A 21,051-nucleotide genomic window follows, 5' to 3' on the forward strand; every position below is an offset into this window, starting at 1 on the left:
TAAAGTTGCAATGGTTATATTAAGGTATATGGGTAGAGAGTTTTGTTTAGTTGAGGGTGTATTGTGTTTACGTTTATAAGTATGTTTATGAAGGTATGAGGAAAGAAAAATCAAGTTTTGAGAGTTTGGCAAGGGTGAGTAAGTCCAGTGAATCATTGTTGAGCAACAGAGATGTCCTTCTGGAGGCCCCCACACTGCTGTGTCTGATGTCAGGAGCCAGCCCAGACACGCTCTCCTCTCCAAGGGCCCCGCACAGACAGACAGAAAGACGTACCAGACTCCCCATTGAAAGAGCATCCACCACGCCCAGAGACAAGGGCGAGCTCCGATTGGCTGAGCACTCTATCCTCTAAAAGGTTAAATGTGATTGGTTGAGGTGTGCCTTCGTACGGTTTATAAAGAGCAGCAGATTGGTCGAGGACGGCAAGATACCAGTATCTGGTGATTGAACCCCGAAGACCGCATGCAGTTTGTGGTGAATGAAGATGCTAATGTATACCAGACTGCCAGACTCATTCCGTTCCCGCCCGTTTGTGGGTGAGTGGTCTCGACCGGCTAGCAGACCCTGCAGTCTGCTAGGGAGTTACTCAACACAGTGGGGGTTATGAAACGCCGTGACAAATTTATAGTCACAGAATCTATTTAAAATTCTGTCATTACATATACGCCTAACCCCTCTGAAATTCTATGCTATAATCCTGCATTGTTTCTTCATAATAGCAGAGATTTCAAGGCAACGCAGAGTTCATGAAGTTTGAAGACATTCCTGCATGCAGCACAGGTGACAAACACCGCAGAGTGATACATTACACACACACACACACACACACACACACACACACACACACACACACACACACACACACACACACACACACACACACACACACACACACACACACACACACACACACACACACACACACACACACACACACACACACACACACACTTTTTCAGAACGGAACAAGGTTAAACAATAAGATGTAGAGAAAAGCGTGAGAAGGAAACGAGGGCTGAGAGTCTTTAAAGGAGGTCAGCTATGCGTGGAATTTACTCTCTGGCTCCCGCCCTCTCTCACAAACACCCCAGCAGCGCACAGAATCCAGGTCAGTTTAGTTTAAAAAGGTCACTGGTCAGGTGTCATTCCACCAAACTGCTTCCTCATATAACCACCAATCAGAGTGCTCGGCCCAGAACAGCCCCTCACCAATAGGACAGGATTGGTGTACCCCCAGACCCAACGAAACCTAGTCTTCATGGATGGACCCTCACGGAATGATACAGGGTACAGGGAATGTGGGTTGTGATGTTACAAAAAAATAAAAAGAAAGAAAAAAGACAGGAATGTTTATATTCCCTCGGTTGGAATTCATTTCTGGTTTGGATTTGTTGTGTAGTTTAAACGGTTTTGAACGTACATCCAGGTTGGGGTCGAGTATGTGACAGGTATGAGGGAAATGTTCTGCATTCCTCCAGTAAGTCTGTCACCTGTCTGTCTGAGGAGCCTGTGAGCTGGCACACAATGTTCTCACTTTCTCTACCCGGGAGAGGAGGTAGAAAAAAAAAAAATGTCTGAGGTAAAGTAGATGAGAATAGAACAGGACCTTATTGCACCTGCAAAGACTATGGTCTTCCGATTGCATTTTAACCAACCTAACTTTGTATTGCTAACTATGGATGATTGTGCATTGCTATTTGTCTGAATTAAGACTAGCCTAACGTTTTTATTGTCATGTGCACATGAAAACATGTTGTGCTACGGGCTGGGACCAGAGGTTGGTTTTATATACTGGCTTGCAGCCGCTCTGCTAACTGGACGTATGCCTGACTGTGCGTTTATGTTTGCGTGTGTACGGCCATGTGCGAGTGCTGGCGTGCGTGATACCTCCTCACCCGCAATCTCCTATCTACTAACTCCCATCTGCTGGAGCATGAGAACCACCTGAGGCAGCATCTACTCATCTATCTGACATCTACCCGTCTATGAGACATTTATTTTGCTATCCGATCCTCAGAAGTTTACCTTGACAGACCTACCATGTTGTGACATCAACACAACACAAATATGGTAAATACTCACTGTTTGGCCGTTCTGATGATAGCTGCCGTTACCTCAACTGAAGCGTTGGCGTGAGGCGTTCTCAGACGTCTAGCAACAACAAACATTTTATCACTGGGATAATCAGACTAATTGTAACCTAGCCTTCTACCAGCAGTCCCCAAATATCCATAGATGTTAAAAAAAAAAACATTAATACTTTTGTTTTCATACAAAACATAACTATAGTTTCTAGTAAAAAAAAAAAAGTATACCACAAACAAAAAACAGCTAGTTTATAAAAAAAGCTTCTTACGCTGTTCAAATCCTACTAGGATACAACTACGGTAGCCCATCAACCATTGGTAGATGTAACTAGCGTAGCCCTTCAACCACCACGGGGAGATAGACCTATGGTAGCCCATCAACCAGGGGTAAATGGACCTACGGTAGCACATCAACCAGGGGTAGATACAACTTCAATAGCCCTCTATTGTTGCCCTCTTGTTTGCAGCCTATTTGAACGGCTAATTTGTAGCTTTCATCACATTGCAGGAATCAGTATCTAGGTAGAAGGACTAGTCTCTGAACGACAACGCCATGGCCATTAATACCGTAGTGATTAATGCCACCATAGTGATTAACACAACTATAGTCATTGATAAGCCCATTATGATTAATACAGCCATAGTCATTGATATCACCAAATCATGGGCTAGCTTTAGCACTTTGTCTTGACATGGTAAAATGCTGTACATGTGCTTCCTCTGACTAAACACTTCTTCTAATGACGACGGATTTAACTTCATAGTGGTTATGTTGTTCCAATTCTATTCTAGGATGAAAGAGGTGCATCTCGGGTGTATCGGGCACCGATACACCCGGCGTTTCTCTCTCAAGGCGTTTTCTAGCCCAGTACTTCTTCGAAAGCTCTGAACGGCCAGGTAAACAAAGTGACGCCGGGGGCAAGCAGACTCCGCCCCCATAAAGACTGCCACCGCCCCTGCATGGCGACCGGGGCCTCTGGTGATGTCAGCACATGTGTGCTGGAAGGGGAAGGAGGTGAGTGTCTAGACATGGTAGATTACAACAGAGATACCCGCGCGAATGACCCTCTCAGCAGGTTGTGCTTCACACTCGGTGATGTCGACGCGAGCTGACACTTCAACCTTCAACTCCTTCTCAACCGTTCCTCAGAAGCTGGCCTTCGAGACTACATTTTGAACATCCTCTCAACCAATTTTTGGCAACAATAAAGTTCGCAGCGTAATTCATTTTAAAATCGACAGATAAATAAATATGCTCAAAAGCGGTCTTGGCTAGACACTTAGTTAGGCATGTCAATATTCAGTAGGGTCAGTTCAGGGCAAGCTGCAGTATTCAGAAAGTCAACACACTTGGTTAGTTGACCTGTGTCAGTCAGCAAGTTAGTTAGTTAACCAATCAGCCAGTGGTGTGTGCGTGTGTGTGTGTGTGAGTGAGTGCCCGCATGTCGTGTTTATCCAACAGTCTTGGGCTGTGGAGACAACAAAGACCACTATTATTCCGCTCTCTTCATTCACAGCCTAATTGCCTGCTGACCGACTGGTCTGCAGCACCCAGCGGCCCGTCGCTCCGTCGCGACCCACAGAGGGAGCTCAGACGCTGGGCATGACACACCACTGAACCCTGGCTCCACACACAAACGCACAAACGCCGGCCTTCAAACACAGTGTTTAGAAACCAACCACAAAAACAAATGTGGGGGGGGGGGGGGGGGGGAGGATCAGAGATGTTTACACCCAGAAGTCCTGCATAACTAGAACAACAGAATAAGTGGAGGGAGGACAGCACACGGCCCCGTACACAGAGGCCGGGCCCTGGTTGTTTGCTGAACTGGAGAGGACTATTGTCTTGGGAAGGTGAAGCAGCTGACAACAATAATGTGTAACCACCGTGTTGAGACGTGACCCTGGTCTGTATGAGTTATATGTCCATGACTGGTCTGGTCCAAATGTGATCCAATCCTGGTCTGAAACAAATCCATCTGTGGTAAAAAAAATAACTGATCAGACTGCGGTTTAGTCCTGGTCTAAGAGCAGTGCAAGGTCTGGTCCAACTATGGTGCTAAAGTGCCAAAGTGAAACGTGCAGCTGGAGATGATGTATAAATACGGTCCATTAGTGCTTTAAAGTCTGCGATGGCTCAAGCCAACTGTCAGTTTGGAATAACTGTCGTAAGACCTGCTACGGCCGATCCCAACCGTCTCGCAGACCGTACGATAACAGAGCATAACTCCATGTTCGTGTCACACTGTTTATGTCATGGTCTTCGCCCGTGGACAAAATAAGCCGTCTTGGCCTATTGATCACTGAATCAATGTCACCGCCATCTTGGATTGGCCGTCGCCAAAACAAATGGGGAAGTATTGCGTCTGTGGAGACGTCGCTCGCAGCTCTCCCAGCTACTGATTCCCCATTAGGTGTGTTGACAGCTGGTGGCAGCAGCGTGATGAACAGCCCGTCAAGAACAGCCGCGGCCCCGTGGCCCGGAAACACAGAACAGGGGGCGGGGCTTATCTGGGGGCCTCACTGTTCGAAAACATCCGAAAGCTCTCAAAAGCAACTGGCACAGAAAAGATAAATACTTTATAGATTAAAATGTGGGGAAAAGGGTCTTTAATGAACTCTGAATTTATGTTATTTTCTTTTGTTTGTCATGGTGGGATCCTGCTCTTGTAAAGAATGCACTTAAATGGCACCCTAAAACAGGAATGCTCCCGCCCTTTTCTTATGTAACTTGTGTTTCCTCTGTTTCAAGTCTCATGCTGCTGCTGCAATTATTGGCCACTTTAAAGATTGATTGTGGCAATGGTCCAGACGTAGCAGAGAGCATGCCCCGAGGCTCTGTGTCATGGCTGGCTGACAAGGTGTCGCGGCAGGACTGAAGGGCGGCGCTTTGATGGGAGAGCCAGCCTACCGTACATTAACAGCCTCCGGGAGACAGAAGCTGTGTTCGAAATCATTCACTATTCACTCACTCACTATTCCCTATATAGTGTTTATGATATAGCGCACTATATAGGGAACAAACAAATGAGAATTCGGACACTACGCTAGTGCTGCACGATTAATCGAATTGCAATCGCGATATCAGTCGTTGCGATTGTATAACCACAAAAGGCTGCGATTTAATTGAAAGGAAATAAAAAAGGTCCTTTTTTTTTCATGTATTTTCTTAATTATATTCATTTCATCCAGTTGTACTATTGAGAAAACCTAACAAGTTTGCACAGCAGAATGCCATTATTTTGAAAAAGATATTTTTTAAACTTTTGTTTTTAACTTTAACTGTTTTTTACTTTTAAAACAGTACTGTACACATTATTGTTTTTGTATTTTTTATGCTAGTTTAATTTTGTATGTTTGAGTTGAGAAAGAAACATTTTAAAATTATCAGTAATCTGTGTGCATTTTCCTTGATAACCAAGCAAGTAGACTCATGACACACCATTTGTTTATTATATCGCAAATCGCAATACTGTCAACAATTATCGCAATATGACTTTTTCACCAAATCGTGCAGCACTACACTACGCTGAACACTTCTAAACAAAATTTACGTCAGTAAATGCGCCAGGTAATGGTGTGACGCAGACAGATGCGCCCACATCATGTAAACAAACCGGGCACTCACGAGGAAAGCTGGAGGTTGTATTGATGTTGAATGTTATATTTCCTTGATCAAGGTTTTTTTTATTAATTTTGAATGTTACATTTTTTTATGTTAATCCCAAATTAATTGTTGACATTTTATTAAACGAAAGCCGGAGACTCCATCATTAAATGTATTCATTTTCGGTTATTTAGCTTCTACTTCTCCTCCGTAAAAACACGACCGCATTGCATTGTGGTGGTATACAGGAGTAACATGTAGGGAACATCATGTGTACACTCAAATTTTGGGCATTTTAAGTCCACTGAAAGTGCATGAAATTAACCACTGAGAATTCGAACACCAATACAATATGGCGAGCACCCTATATAGAGCACTATATCCGTGATAGGGAACGATTTCGAACACAGCTATTGTGAGATTACACATGGTGCATTGTGCTGTTTTTCTCATCAAGCGGGGATGTGAATGTTGTAACTGTAAGAAGCCTTGACATTCCTGAGTGTTTGCGTTAGTGTTTACCCAAGGTTGAAGATGGAAATATCTCTGGAATGTGATGAGAGAGCCCATCCTAGCTGGCCTGAGACAGGACACCATCTATCTGAGGGTAGCCTGCCTAGTCCCTGAATAGGGCCCGGCCAGGGCCCAAGGCTCCATCTAGCCTATCCCTAGCCTCCGTCTAGCCTTTACCTAGCCCCCGTCCAGCGGCTGCAAAGACAAGCCATTACCCAAGAACCTGTTTAACCCCTGCCTTCCACAACATATCCCTGCCTGGCCCTGTGCCACAACACAGACCCAAGAGTTCAACTGGGCCTCCAGAGAGGCTTAACATGAAATGACGGTGGCTGGAGACACCGGCCGCGCACAGAGCTCCATTGAAGCTCCTGTGCCTGGGAGCAGCCGTTTTCCCTCCCTGTGTGTAGTGGTGCTCCGGGAGCCATAATGACAGAGGAGCCTCGATCAAAACCAAACCACTAATGTTCTCCAGGGAGTTCCAGGAATGGGTGGGACCGCTCCCTAAAATAATGGGGGGGTCCGAGTCAAGCACCGTGGCTCTGGTTTACTGTGACATCCCTGCAATTACCCACCCCCACCCCCTGACACACACACACACACACACACACACACACACACACACACACACACACACACACACACACACACACACACACACACACACACACACACACACACACACACACACACACACACACACACACACACACACACACACACACACACACACACTCTTGTGTTTGTGTTCAGGATGGCAGATTATTTTTATATTCTCATTTACAGGCTAGCGTTGTCATCAATAAATGAAGAGGCAGACTAACGAAGTGATACGATATTGAAACAGATGGAAGGGAAAGACCTAATTTTGTTTGATAAAACCCTCAACTTCAATGTTATGGGGGGGGGGAAATGGTGGTGATTGGAATATGTCATGTATCGGAAAAAGATTAAAGAAAAATTGAGGAATGTACGGTACTCGATTTGATAACTAAGGAGGGGGAGTTGAAGATGAGTAAGGAGGAGGAGGGTTAGAGGGGTGGGGCTGAAGGAGTGAAGCTAGAGGGATGAGGTTGGAGATGTGTAAGGTAGGAGGAATGTTGTTAGAGGGGTGTGGCTGAAGGAGTGAAGCTAGAGGGATGAGGTTGGAGGAGTGAGGTTGGAGGGGTGCACGGTTGGATAAGTGTGAGGTTGGATAAGTTTGAGGTTGGATATGTGAAGTAAGGGGTGAGAGTGTGAGGTGGATGAGTATAGAGGCGTGTGAGGTGGATGAGTATAGAGGCGTGTGAGGTGGATGAGTATAGAGGCGTGTGAGGTGGATGAGTATAGAGGCGTGTGAGGTGGATGAGTATAGAGGCGTGTGAGGTGGATGAGTATAGAGGCGTGTGAGGTGGATGAGTATAGAGGCGTGTGAGGTGGATGAGTATAGAGGCGTGTGAGGTTGAAGAGTATAGAGGCGTGTGAGGTGGATGAGTATAGAGGCGTGTGAGGTGGATGAGTATAGAGGCGTGTGAGGTGGATGAGTATAGAGGCGTGTGAGGTGGATGAGTATAGAGGCGTGTGAGGTGGATGAGTATAGAGGCGGTTGAGGTTGACGAGTGTGAGGCCGGAGGGGTGGGGTTAAAGGGGGTGAACAGAGATACACAGACAGAGAAGCACGAGCATCCAGTGTACAGCAGCCCTGTTCCCACTGACAAGAGCAAGGCACTCAGCTCCTCAGACAACGCTAACCACGGAAAAGAGCATTAGCTGGCTTAATAGAGGACAGCATGTCCCGTCTAATTCCCATGGCTCTGCCCCCCACCCCCCACCCCCCACATACACACTCAATTAATCTCTGATGTGATTAGAGCGCTGATCACATTCAGGCCAGTATAATAAGATGGATATCGATAAACTCCTGTTGCATTCGGCGCCGCAGCCGGGTCAGAGCCGTGCATACTACTTGTGACATAACAACACACACACACTTCCCGTCTCCCCGGCCTGCAGACCATGTTGTCTCCAAGCGTAACAAAAAAGGCTGGTGTTGTTCCAAGCCCCTGGCAGCCGGTCCAGCTACATGGTCAAAGGCAGACCGAACAGACAACGATGACAGAAGAAACGACAACCAGACGCCGCCGTCATGACAGACTGGATAGACTCGGATGACGAGGCGGGACTTTGGTGTCCCACGCAAAATGACCGTGACGGGGTCACAAGCTCACCACTGGCCCAGTGAAGTCTTCTACGATGTCAACAGCATTAGTGAACAGACACGATGTCACGAGCCAAATTAAAATAATGATGTCGAACCGGACCGAAACACATACACCGTGTGCCACCAGCGCCCCCGTTGAATAGACAATGATGTCACCCGGTCATGCGTTGGCGGTTGTTGTGGCAACACGCCGTAGCGGTGAAGATGGGATATGTCATTATCCTCCGGGTCATTGTTCCCGGCAATGAGGACGGATTGATCTGCTGTTTTCACTTTAAAAAGAACTTTCCCAGCAACCGTTCAAATCCAAGAGTTTAGACAACTGAACTACGACGGTGCCCGATACACCCGAGATGCACCCCTTTCATCCTAGAATAGAATTGGAACAACATAACCACTATGAAGTTAAATCCGTCGTCATTAACCAGATTTGTTTTAAACGGTAAACTCGGGGAGGGAGGACCTTGCGACCTATCGCTGTGCAGCCCTGCTGCAGGGGCCCGTCGTTAAGTCGGTGTCGCTGCGAGCCATCAGCGACACAACGACGGCGGTGATTGTACTAGAAAGTGGTAGGTAACAAGTTTCTACCGGCTGTAAACAGCCCACTGCCTGGGGGCTTCCTGTACTCCCTGTGGTTTCGCCCAGATCTTCCCCTGCACTGCCGTCCTACCTCCAGCACCGAGGCACATCCGGCAGGCACACGCACACTTTGTACACCCTTCAACTCATCCGGGAACACACACTTTATTGACCTTCCTCTCACCCAAAAACACACTTTATTCACCTTTCATCTCACCCTGACACACTTTATTCACCTTTCATCTCACCCTGACACACTTTATTCACCTTTCATCTCACCCAGACACACGCTTTAATCACCCCTTCCTCTCACGCTAACACACTATTCAACTTTCATCCAACTCGGACCCAGACTTTATTCACACTTCATCTCACCCAGAGGCCGGGCCCACGCTCTATTCACCCTTCATTAAAACCAGCATTCCTCTTAACATACAGGATCGCTTTTCCAAGCGTTTTCTCATTCAACACTGTTTCTAGACCCACAAACAAATAGCATGTCATTTTCATGTTTTATAACATGAGACTATAACCATGAGATACGTTTCACAATCAGCAGATATTGTGAAACTTAACAAGGGACATGATCTAACTAAGGATGTTTACGCACGTATGCATGTGCCGGTGTATGGTTGAGGACAAAAGAAGTGCAGTGTCAAGTGTGAGGTTGTTTGGATGAGCGGTTTTCGAAAAAGCTGCAAGCAGCACTACTGTAGGCCAAGCAATCACCCCGTTACCAAAGGGCACTGCCTTCGTTTTAAACACATGACATCACCAGGCCTGGAAACATTCAGGTTTTTAATGTATTCAATAATCCAGGGGAACAACTGGAGAGGGTCTGACCGGGTCCTCCCATTGGTCTCTCTGCTTGCACAGACCAACCAATGGGATGGCGCCGTGGCTGTGTGGAGCTTTTATGAATGAGTGGAGGCTGGAAACACCAGCTGCTTATTGATCTGTTCGACCTGCAGCACACAGCGCTGGTGCTCTCCCATTGCATCAAGCTCACATCCGATCCATGGACACCAGGAAATACCACAGCTACACGCCGCCGTGACCCGGTCACAGGTCAGACGGTTCGTGACAGCGTACAGCAGTTGGGACCCAGGGTGACCTAGCACAATCGGTACGGCCCGCACATGCTGCCGAGAACCATGCTGTGAATTGCTGAGGCATTCTGTTTACTAAACATGACCTTCCCAACAACATCCCCCTCTCTAACCCAATACCTTAACGTAACTCTCTCTAACCTAACACCTAAAGTAAATCCATTTCTAACCTAATACCTCAACTAAAAAACATTTCCAACCTAAAACCTAAACTTAACCATCTCCAACCTTGCATCTACAACCAATCACAGTGCGATTCCAAGCAGCATAGGTGGTTCTCAACCGGCCTTAAACACAAAGCAGCCGTCCTTGTACTAAACGCAAGCTGGGTGCCGTAACTGAATGCCTGTGGCTGCCCGGGAACAAGGATACAGTATATTAGGTGACAGAGCGTAAAAGTGGAAACAACCGGCATCAAAGTAGTAGAAAAATAAGTAATAGCCAGGTTGGCTTTGAAATGTTTTAGAGTGGTGGACACTGAAGAGTCGGCTCACATTATTCGGCCAGGAACATATGCACTTACTTGCACACCCTTCAGAGCGTTAGAGTAATGTGTTTGCAGTGAGAAAAGGTTGCATGATTTCCAGGTACTGACGACCATCCTATTCCAGTCTGTTGCTTCCAAAGACTGTGTATGCGAGCGTGCATGCGTTTGCGCGGGTGGAGTCTGGCTGACTCGTCTCTTGGGTTCACATAGTCTTGTTGCTGACACTGTAAGTTCCTGTTTTCACTCTTTCTATAGCCAATATGAGATAGCCAACACACACATACACCAAGATTAACACCTGCCATCCGCCAATGGTTGGTTACTTTCAATTGACAGTTCAGTAACATTTAAGGGCAATTGCATATCCAGTTGAATTCTCTACCCGTGGTAGGTCAAAATACTAAAAGTTAATTTTGGAAAGAACCACCTACCCACCAACCCACCCCCCACACCCACACAAGAAGATGCTCTGCCTTACCTTTCTGGCAGTGCCTGGAGCTCCAGCAGCGGTAGCTGTAGTTGTGGTTGAACATGGTGCGGCCGCATTGCGGGCGGTTCTCCATGATACCCGGGCACACGTCGCTGCACTCCTTCGCCTGCTTGTTCCTGGCGATGAAGTTGTTGAACTCGGCGTCCATGATGAGCGACCAGTCCACAGAGTCCAGGTAGCACAGCTCGGGGTTCTTCTCGATGCGGATGGCCCCGCGCGTGATGTTCTTCAGGCTGTACAGGCCGACGTCCTTCAGGCTGGTCATCTCGAAGATCACCAGGGCGTAGTTGTAGAAGAGGTTGCGGCCGCGGATCACACTGAGGTTGGGGAACAGGGTGCTGAGGCTGACCAGGCCCGAGACGCGGAACATCAGCAGGTAGTCCGTGATCATGGTGAGCTTGGGGAAGCTGAGCGAGCGGAACAGCTCCTGGTTGGCGACGTTGCTGTTCTTGTCGCCGATGAGCAGGATCTGCAGGTAGCCCTCCACCACCGTGCAGTTCTCCAGCCGGTGGAACTCGCTGATGTCGTTGCCGATGTCGATGCTGGGGCCACAGACTGGAGAGAGTCAGAGGGAGAGAAGGGTGTCACACAGTCAGGTATATAGAGAAGAGACACAGAGGGCGTTGAAGTGTGTCAACAACGCTGGAGGCAGATCAAAACAGATCAAAATTGTAGTGTACTTTAGAGGGAGGCCATAGTCACGTCGTAAGAGGGTAAAACAGGACAGGTATCTTACATGTGCTTGGGTATTATTATGCACATAGTAACTAGGAACAGAGCCCAGATCAAAAGGGTGGCCTAGGGGCATACACCCCTCCATCTGGTGGAGACCCAGGCCCAATCCTACCCCTTACCCTTACCCCTCCCCCTTCTTTTGAAGGGGTAGGGGGAAGGGGGAAGGACCAGGGGGCTCCCATCCAAGGCTATAGACCAAGAATTCTCTACATGTGTTGACATCCATATGATGAGTCGGGGGGGGGGGGGGGGGACGCAGGAACATCGGCTGAAAGCTAATGTTTTTGTCCTCCACATCAGTATTACGCTGGTATTATCCTTCAACATCATAGCATGCATCCTCCCAGAAGGCTAGCAGGGTGTTTACATTGATGATCTACAACAGGCATCAGCTGAGACCCTTCACGGTAAGAGACTTGATTAGAGAGTGTGGCCAAGGCATGTACCAGCATGCATAAACACACCACAGGGCCACGGCACCATGGGACGTTCGACTGAAGACAGCTCCTCAGCCCTCCCAAGTCCCCTCCATAACATCAGTCTTCACATATTTCTAATAACGACGCAATCTTTACTTTGGGGGGAAAGAAGTCTGCAGGATGCCATTACAAAGTTCCAATCAGATCTTCTTTCATTTGGCCCAGATGTTCACAAGGGTGACTGTCAATGTAATAATAATAATCCTATGTGTAGGCATCGCTCTGTATGCTTCCATAGGCTGGTTGTGGTGAGGGCTTGGGACAATGATTGTCGTAAGTGAACTAAATATTTGTCTGTGGGTTCATATGCAATATATACATAGTTGTGTCGCATACATGTTTTTGTGAGAAAAAGTATTGCTTGATGATTATTAAGAAATAATATTCACAGTAAATCAATTGTATGGGGGCTTTAAGTTGACACATGCCTCGCTAAAGCGTCAGACGGGACTGATTACAGAGTAGGTCGGGGCTATTTCCTGTAGTAAGTACATAACCTGTGTGAAGTTCCTGCAAAATATACTCTGGACAACACTTAGACCCGCCGTACCCAACCCCACACTCGGTAATCACAGAGACGACATTCAAGCCTAATATCACTTAATGATTTAACAAAAAACACTTAGAAAAATGTTGACCAAAGAAAATGCTTGACATTAGTTAATATGAAATAGGGAGATCTATGAAATCGCACTTGAAAAGAACAGCCGGTCACAGAGCTCAGTCAGAGCCCATCATAGAGGAAGGTTTCGCCAGTAGTGGTTGCCTGGAAACAAGTGCTATCAACAGCTGAATCGCCAACTCAGTTTGTTTCGAGGTAAGCTTACTCAGGACTTGCACTTTAAGAGATTTCCAAATTGGTGGTTGCCTACGAGTGTTATACAGGCCGGAGCTAAAAACGATGAAAGCTGTAGCACAACAACAGCTGCCCTAAACACACTCTTGACGTTGCATGCGTTCCAATTATTCCAAAACCTGTTCCCATCACACATGATGCATATTCCACCAGGCCTGATAACCTGCTGAAACATATATTTCGGGACATTTACATTTGCCTGCACAAACCATAAAATGTGTGCATAACAGGTTGGAGAACCTTGGGCAGTCAGTCACCCAGGTTCATGCAGTTCAACACTGTCACCATCTAACCCAGGAGCACACTTCAGCGACACACACACACACACACACACACACACACACACACACACACACACACTAGAGGGGCCTCAGACCCCAACACCAGACCCCCCTATCAAGCTGAATAACCAGGAAAACCTGCTGGCGTCCTGGCTTTGAAGCCCTTCCTAACACCTCAGATCCGGAGAAATCCCCCCCCCCCATGAGAGAAAGGCTCCCAGGCCAGACCCTCCCGAAGGACCACACCATGCAGGAAAACATTCATTGTCAACAACAACGGAAACAGGAAGAGCAGAGTTCCGCGAGAGCCCGGCAGAGAATCATCAAGAGGAGTGCTAAGTAATAACCGCCTCATATCCACATTAATACACGAAGCGCCACTACTGTACTCTCTCACATTTCAAACCAGGGCTTTCCCCCCCGAGTTTTCAATGCCTGAATGAGATTATGTTGGATAATGATCCTGTTCCGAGCAGTCATCCACCAGTTTTGTTTCCCTGGAGTTACTGGGGTTGGGTCCAGGTGTGGGGTTACACCTGCTTCCTGGTTGGGTTCGTATGTCATGTGCCTGTGTGTGGACTGAACAGGAATGGGGCTTTGTTTTACGCCGCTGCTGGATCGGCCACTGTTGGGCTGAGCGGATCCAACAGTCTTGGGGAACATGGATTCTAGGCTGCTCTGTGCCTACAGTGGGGACTGCTGTGCCAGGATGTGGGCCATGTGTGGTTCTAAGTGGCCTTACTGAGAGATTAGAGAGCAGTTTGGTGGAGGCCTTGAGCATAAATCAGAGACAACAGTGCACCCATCCTCATCGACTCCGCTATGTTATGTCTGAGTCTCCTTGGTGAGGAGGCATCCTAGATAGGCAGCAATCATAGGACAAGAACAGCAAGCATAACAAACATTCCAGCTATGTTCGAATCATAAAGTAAAATTGCAAAGAAACGCCTGGCCATGTCTCTGGTCTGAAAGCCCAGCCATCAAGGCTGTGCAGTGCTGGCCATGTTTGAACGGTGGACCTTGGTTTAACTTTAACGTTTTATAAATGTTTATTTCTAGAAATCAATATATCTTAGTATTTTGCTTCAAAGAGCCGTTTGAAGAGCAGTCCTACTGGCTAGGCATGAGCTTGTTTACCTTAGTTTACCATGACAACCAGCGGTAACACAGCTGCTTTGGATTTTTTAAAAGTCGCACAACACCAACCTTCATATCAGTCTCTATCCGTGTCACTATTACTCACATGGGTACCTGCATACAAAACGTTCCTAGAAAGACAAGGAAACAAGCAGCCAGCGATATAGGCCAGGGTGTCCACACACACACACACACACACACACACACTGAAGACAGCGGAGAGAGATGCAGGGCAGGGCAAGCAACAGAACCAAGGGCTGCAGAGCCAAGGGGCCGCAGACTGCAGGCTAGGGGCCCACACCGTCCGCTGACAGAAGCCTTACTCTTCACCGGCAAACAGGAACACCTCTGTCCGTGCTGGAGAAAGCTTTAGGCTGGATCTATTTTAAACTCGCCAACCCTCTCATTATGGACGGGAAAGGAGACGGGGGGGGAGAGGTGGGGGGATAAGCTAAAAATCATGTCTACAATTGTCCTGAAAACACTCCAAATATTTGTTTAAAGAATGGCGAAGGTTCAAGGATGAAGAAGACTTACATTGTCCTTAAGCTGCAGAGTCAATCTGTATTAACATCAATTTTAGGGGACACAACCTGACCTTCTAGGGCTAGGCTATCGTTCTTATGAGACGACCTAATGTGGATGATAAGGGATGGGGATGGATGGACGGACGACCCTGTCGGGAACACAACACCTGCTCTCTGATCACCTACGACCAGTGACCCTGAGCCCAGCACTGTTTTGTTTAACCAAAGCACAGATCTCCAGAAGATGTCTGCCTGGACAGGGGAAACATTACACGAAGGAATCAAAACAAAAACACAAAGAACCAGCGAGTTAATCTGCTTCCTGCTACCTTCCGTTCTCAATATCACACACACACACACACACACACACACACTGTATACACAACCCATAGCGCACAAGTACAAACCCTGAACACAGACACACACGTCTCCCATATCCCTGCCCATTAATAAAGTGAATAGCGAGTAAGATCACTTTACAGTTAAGCAGTGGCACATCCAGGATAACCTTCATGTCCATCAAAAGAAAGATGGTCCTACGAAATCACTAAGCTGTGTTAGGAAACGCCACTACGTCCCTATCTAGGTCTATTAGTGTTGCTCTCGAAGAGATGCAGCATTCCGCATTGCTCCTGTGTGTGTGTGTGTGTGTGTGTGTGTGTGTGTGTGTGTGTGTGTGTGTGTGTGTGTGTGTGTGTGTGTGTGTGTGTGTGCGCGCTCCAGTGGCGAGCCCTGCCATGGAGGTTTCCATGCCTACTGGACGCTATTAACTAACGTAAGGCCATCGTGGCAGCGCTGCATCCCACCACGGCGGATGACCACACGGTCACCAGGAGAAGGCTCAGGAGGTCAGTTTCTATAGGAACCGACGTCAGTGAAACACCGTATACGTACTTTCTCCATTTGCGGGCCGAATGCAGCGCGTGGACAGACCCAGGATCAGCAGGAGCCAGCAGAACAAGGTCAACGGATCTCCCTCCGTGAGACACCTCCTGGTCCCCGGCCGACTCATCCTCCTCACCGGGGCCGTAGGCGTGTGTACACACGGGATAGCTACTATGTGATGAGGGGGCGCAGAGACACGCACACACACGAGTCGTTCTTCAGCAGCGACCCGGTGGATCTAGCGGGTCTTATGGACGGGGGGAGCACGGCTAGCTTAGCTTAGCTCAACTGGCTCTCACGCACGAGCTCCCAGTGTTCGTCTCGTGCTGCTGCTGTGGAATGTCTTGGGGGAGAGAGAGCGGCAGGCTCCGTCGATCCGCGGCGAAAATCACCGATTTATCCTTCGGGCGATAAATCTTGTTTTAATCGGCATAGTCGTGGCGCGTTCGTGTGCTAGCGGCAGAACGACGTGGTACCGAAAAACGGTGCCGAAAAAATCGCATCACGAATCCCTTTGCGATCAACCGCATCCTCCGACTCCATTTCTTGAAATGCCAGCCTCGCAGAGGCTGAAAATAGCGGGCAACCGATTAAAAAAAAAACGGGGTAAATAGGTCTGGATATCGCCAGACTACGGTCCGTAGTGCGTGGAACACATGAAGGAACGGGAAAACAACCTCCTCATCGGAAACACACACCGACACACACAGTTAATCTCCAATATCTGCCCGTCGCAGTCAGGTCCTGGATAACGTGTTCAGCACCAGCAGCCTACCCGACGTCTTCGGTCCTTTTTAGTTCCTGCACGCACTGGCGAATTGCGTCTTCGTTTCACAGGGAAAACGTGGATGGACGATGGCGAAATGTATTAAAGCTGAGGTGTACTCGCCGTGTGATGATCCAAGGCGGTCTGTTGTGGAGGGCTGGAGGCTCTGGTTGTGTTATGCTGCTGGTCGACGGCTGTGAGCGCTGTGAACTCCCCGCCGCACACCGTGGGATCCGCGCTGTAAACAAGCAGCAGTCGCACCGCTCCACTTTATAATGTCTCGCTGCGGCTTGTAGGACATGGACATCCAACGTCCAAGTGCTGTCACGTGATTCCACTTGCCACCCCCACTGACGTCACTGGCTAATCGCGCGGGAGAGCTTCATTTCTTCTCGACTACTCGACTACTTCACCAAGATGACAACGACGGCAAGCAACTAAAATTAATGACTGAAACAACCTAATTGTGATTGCAAAAAAATGCGTTTGTGAAATGTGTTTTTGATGGGTCCACTCCTTACGCTAACGTATTGATCCACGATAGCAGACATTTTAAATAATTGTTATAACTTATTTATCTCAAACGAAATTTCAAATAGTAGGCTATACTAGATACATACAAATATATATGAAGGAAAATATACGAAAATGAAATGGCTAAAGTTAATGCAAAATTATGATGTAGTCGAGTAGGCCTACAAACTCTCATTGCAGTCTTTGGAAGTTAATTCTGACTGATACTGTTATCTTCCACAGCATGACATAACACATCTCAGGAAGTGGTGGTTCTCCACTTTGTTGGAGAATCTCCATGCAGAAGGGTATAGTTCTTCTGAAGCAGATGTGCTGTGAATTCCAATATTAACACAACCGTAACAATGACCTACAAAACTATATGTGTGTGTGTGTGTGTGTGTGTGTGTGTGTGTGTGTGTGTGTGTGTGTGTGTGTGTGTGTGTGTGTGTGTGTGTGTGTGTGTGTGTGTGTGTGTGTTTGTGTGCAGTCATTGCAGACGGTTTGCTCATTTCACGGAGGAGGGCAGAGAGATGGCACTCTACCGCCTATCTTCGGTATCCCGGGGAAGCGCTAATATAATATTAAAAAACTGCCTGTGTGAACACGCCCTTAGTGTCCGAAACGGAGGAGACATAATATTTGTCTTTTCTTTATTTCTTTACTTTTTATTGGTTTGTTTGAAGAGAAGAGCAGAAAATAAAATTGATAATAATGGATACCAATTCCAAGAAACATGTTATTTTAATATAAATGAAATCATATATTGCTGGTTATTAAGCACACAATATACACCGTAAGAAAAGAAAATGCAGACTTCACATTTAAAAAAGGCTACTGGGGGAAGTTAATTTCAAAATCAACATAAATTGAGCCTCTTTTTTTCACATGTGAATTGGGATTCTCACGGTTGGGCAGCAGTGTTTGGGTTAGCCGCTCTAAGTTACCCGTGTAGAACGTTGCGTCAAATTAGTTCCGTAAAATCAGTAAAATCATAGTTATTTTATTTGGTCATCACGGGGGGGGCACAGGGGGGGCCAGGGACATGTCTAAAGGGGCACTGGCCCCTGTAGGCCCCCGTGTAGGATCGCCAATTTAGGAACCCAAAATTTGACTGAGGGCCGCTGTCACACAAAAATTTGTACCGGGTGCCAAATTTCTACCGCCTACGTAATCCATACGTAATCCATTCCAAACCTGCCTGGCAACAGACGATCGCGTCGAACGTTGCCTGGCAACGGACGATCGCGTCGAATGACATGGGAAGGTTCAAGAACATTCGCGAACTCGTTCATTGAGCGCGACAAGACAGATAACAATTATTTTACAAATTACATTTATTAGCGTTCCTAACTTTATATTTGTATTGTATTGTATTGTATTTATCTATTTCCCTACACAGTAATAGCTAAATGTTATGGGGATAACGTGAATAATAATAATAAAAAACATTTACCAGTTAGTAAAAGCCTACTCACCTATCTACCCATCTATCTATCTATCTACTATCTATCAATCTATCTATTACCTATATAATCTATTCTCTAAATTAAATTAAGGAAATTAAATTAACACAAGCTAGCTAGACTATGATACACTTTAAACACTCAGTTTACTAGCTAAATTCGATTAAACAATTAAATGCAATACAAATATAAAGTAAAAACAAGTGTTATCTAGCGATCCGTTATCTGTATTATGTTATTTCATCTTTGGCAACATGAGCGCGAATGTTTTTTGAAACCTGCTTTAAACACTCAGTTTACTAGCTAAATTCGATCAAACAATTAAACACAATACAAATATAAAGTAAAAGCAAGTGTTATCTAGCGATCCGTTATCTGTATCATATTATTTCGTCTTTGGCAACATGAGCGCAATTTTTTTTTTTTTTAAACCTGCCTGGCAACAAATTTGGCACCCGGTACAAATTTGGTGTGACACCACACCGCCAAGGGAAAGAAATGTAGGCGGGAAATATGAAGGTATTATTGTAGCAAAAGTCTTTAGCACCTGTAACTGCAGAATTTGAATGCGTACACTAAAGTAACAGTAAATTTGTCACCTGAAGTCGTTCCCCATTTTGTTATACTTTTCCATCATTGCCAGTAAGTTTTTTTCTTTTTTTAATTTTTTTAGACCTCACTTGACCTCACTCCCAGAGGTCCACGGTGCAATATTTTTTTTCTCAACTGGGATGCTGATGTTTGCCGACCCTCGGCAAACGTGAATTTTAAGAACTGGGTGTTGGCGATCTTTATAGCTCCATGGCTGCTGGCACGTGGTGGGTCCCAGTGTAATTTGAGAAATGCATCCCTGCCGGCGATTTTCATTGGATTAGGAAATTATGGGTGGAACTATTTTGTCCCGCCCACGGACACTCTGGCACTTTACCACTGGCACTTTACCACCTAGACGTGTTGCAAAACTACCTGCAAAAAAACCTATAGCTGAGACTTGCAGGAGCAGATTCGAGCAGTTGTAAAATGGATTTGTTCTCGCTCATTAAAATGCTGAATTAACATAGCGTTCTTTAACATTTTATTTGTGAGGAAATTTTTCAGAGATGTGCAACTTCTGATGCATTAATTCAAATTTGGATTTACGAATGCACACCTTTTGGGCATGTTCTCAGATTATGAAACCCGGGTGTGCGAATGTGTTTTGCACCAACTGCGCTGCAATAATTGTAGCAAAAGGATTTGTGCACCTGTAACACAGATGTGCGTAGACCCTATTTTGTGTTTACAATGGTATAAAAAATATTTACGACTACAAATGTACTGTTACACATTAGTGACTTCAGAGTACACATGCAAAATAAATATATACAACTTCAAATTTACTGTGACTTTAGTGTACGCATTCAAATTCTGCAATTACAGGTGCTAAAGACTTTTGCTACAATAATACCTTCATAGGGAAACGTATGGAGTTAGATTCATGCCAAAACCCCTCACACACGCAAAACGTGTTTTGCTCACGCAAAACGTGTTTTGCTCACGCATAACGATTCACACGCACACAAAACGTGTTTTACTCACGCAAAATGATTCACACACACGCTCAGTGTGGTTTGCAAATGCAAAACATCATTCACAAACTAAAGCATTTTCCTTCAGAAACAAATACAGTATGTTTTACACAAAGTACAAAAAAAAATCCTTCAAGTACACAAAACAATTCTACAAGTACGGAACACGAAAGCTGCGCGTGGATCGGAATGCATTTGCGCACGGATCGGATTGCATTTGTGTGAGGAACAGCAAGGCGGAAATAAAAGATAAAGATTTTGGGGAGAAAAAAGATCGTCCTGGCGTCCTTAAACTGACTCAACACCGCCACCTGCTGCTGTGTAGTGTGAATAACAGGACATTTATTTGTCACGTGACTTTTGGCACTGATTTTCCGCCTTGCTGTTCCTCACACAAATGCAATCCGATCCGTGCGCAGTTGCATTCCGATCCACGCGCAGCTTTCGTGTTCCGTACTTGTAGAATTGTTTTGTGTACTTGAAGGATTTTTTTTTGTACTTTGTGTAAAACATACTGTATTTGTTTCTGAAGCAAAATGCTTTAGTTTGTGAATGATGTTTTGCATTTGCAAACCACACTGAGCGTGTGTGTGAATCATTTTGCGTGAGTAAAACACGTTTTGTGTGCGTGTGAATCGTTATGCGTGAGCAAAACACGTTTTGCGTGAGCAAAACACGTTTTACGTGTGTGAGGGGTTTTGGCATGAATCTAACTCCATAGAAACGCCTTCAGCATCCCAGTGGTGAAATATTTTTTGAAAAATA

The 21,051-nt window shown here is 46.2% G+C and overlaps 1 protein-coding gene across 1 annotated transcript in view; it reads right to left on the minus strand.

The window, feature by feature from the left end:
* Positions 1–17,050, minus strand: part of LOC130403193 (insulin-like growth factor 1 receptor) — a 44,224-nt gene extending 27,174 nt beyond the window's left edge. Inside the window, exons 1-2 of the mRNA XM_056607408.1 lie at positions 15,983–17,050; positions 11,062–11,628 (exon numbers count right to left, since the gene is read on the minus strand). Of these exons, the coding sequence (XP_056463383.1) occupies positions 11,062–11,628; positions 15,983–16,100 (685 nt within the window). The 5' untranslated portion in view covers positions 16,101–17,050. The remainder of the gene's footprint in view (positions 1–11,061; positions 11,629–15,982) is intronic.
* Positions 17,051–21,051: the final 4,001 nt, after the last annotated feature.

This window comes from Gadus chalcogrammus, chromosome 14 (assembly GCF_026213295.1).
Source record: "Gadus chalcogrammus isolate NIFS_2021 chromosome 14, NIFS_Gcha_1.0, whole genome shotgun sequence".
In the NCBI taxonomy this organism is placed as follows: Eukaryota; Metazoa; Chordata; class Actinopteri; order Gadiformes; family Gadidae; genus Gadus; species Gadus chalcogrammus.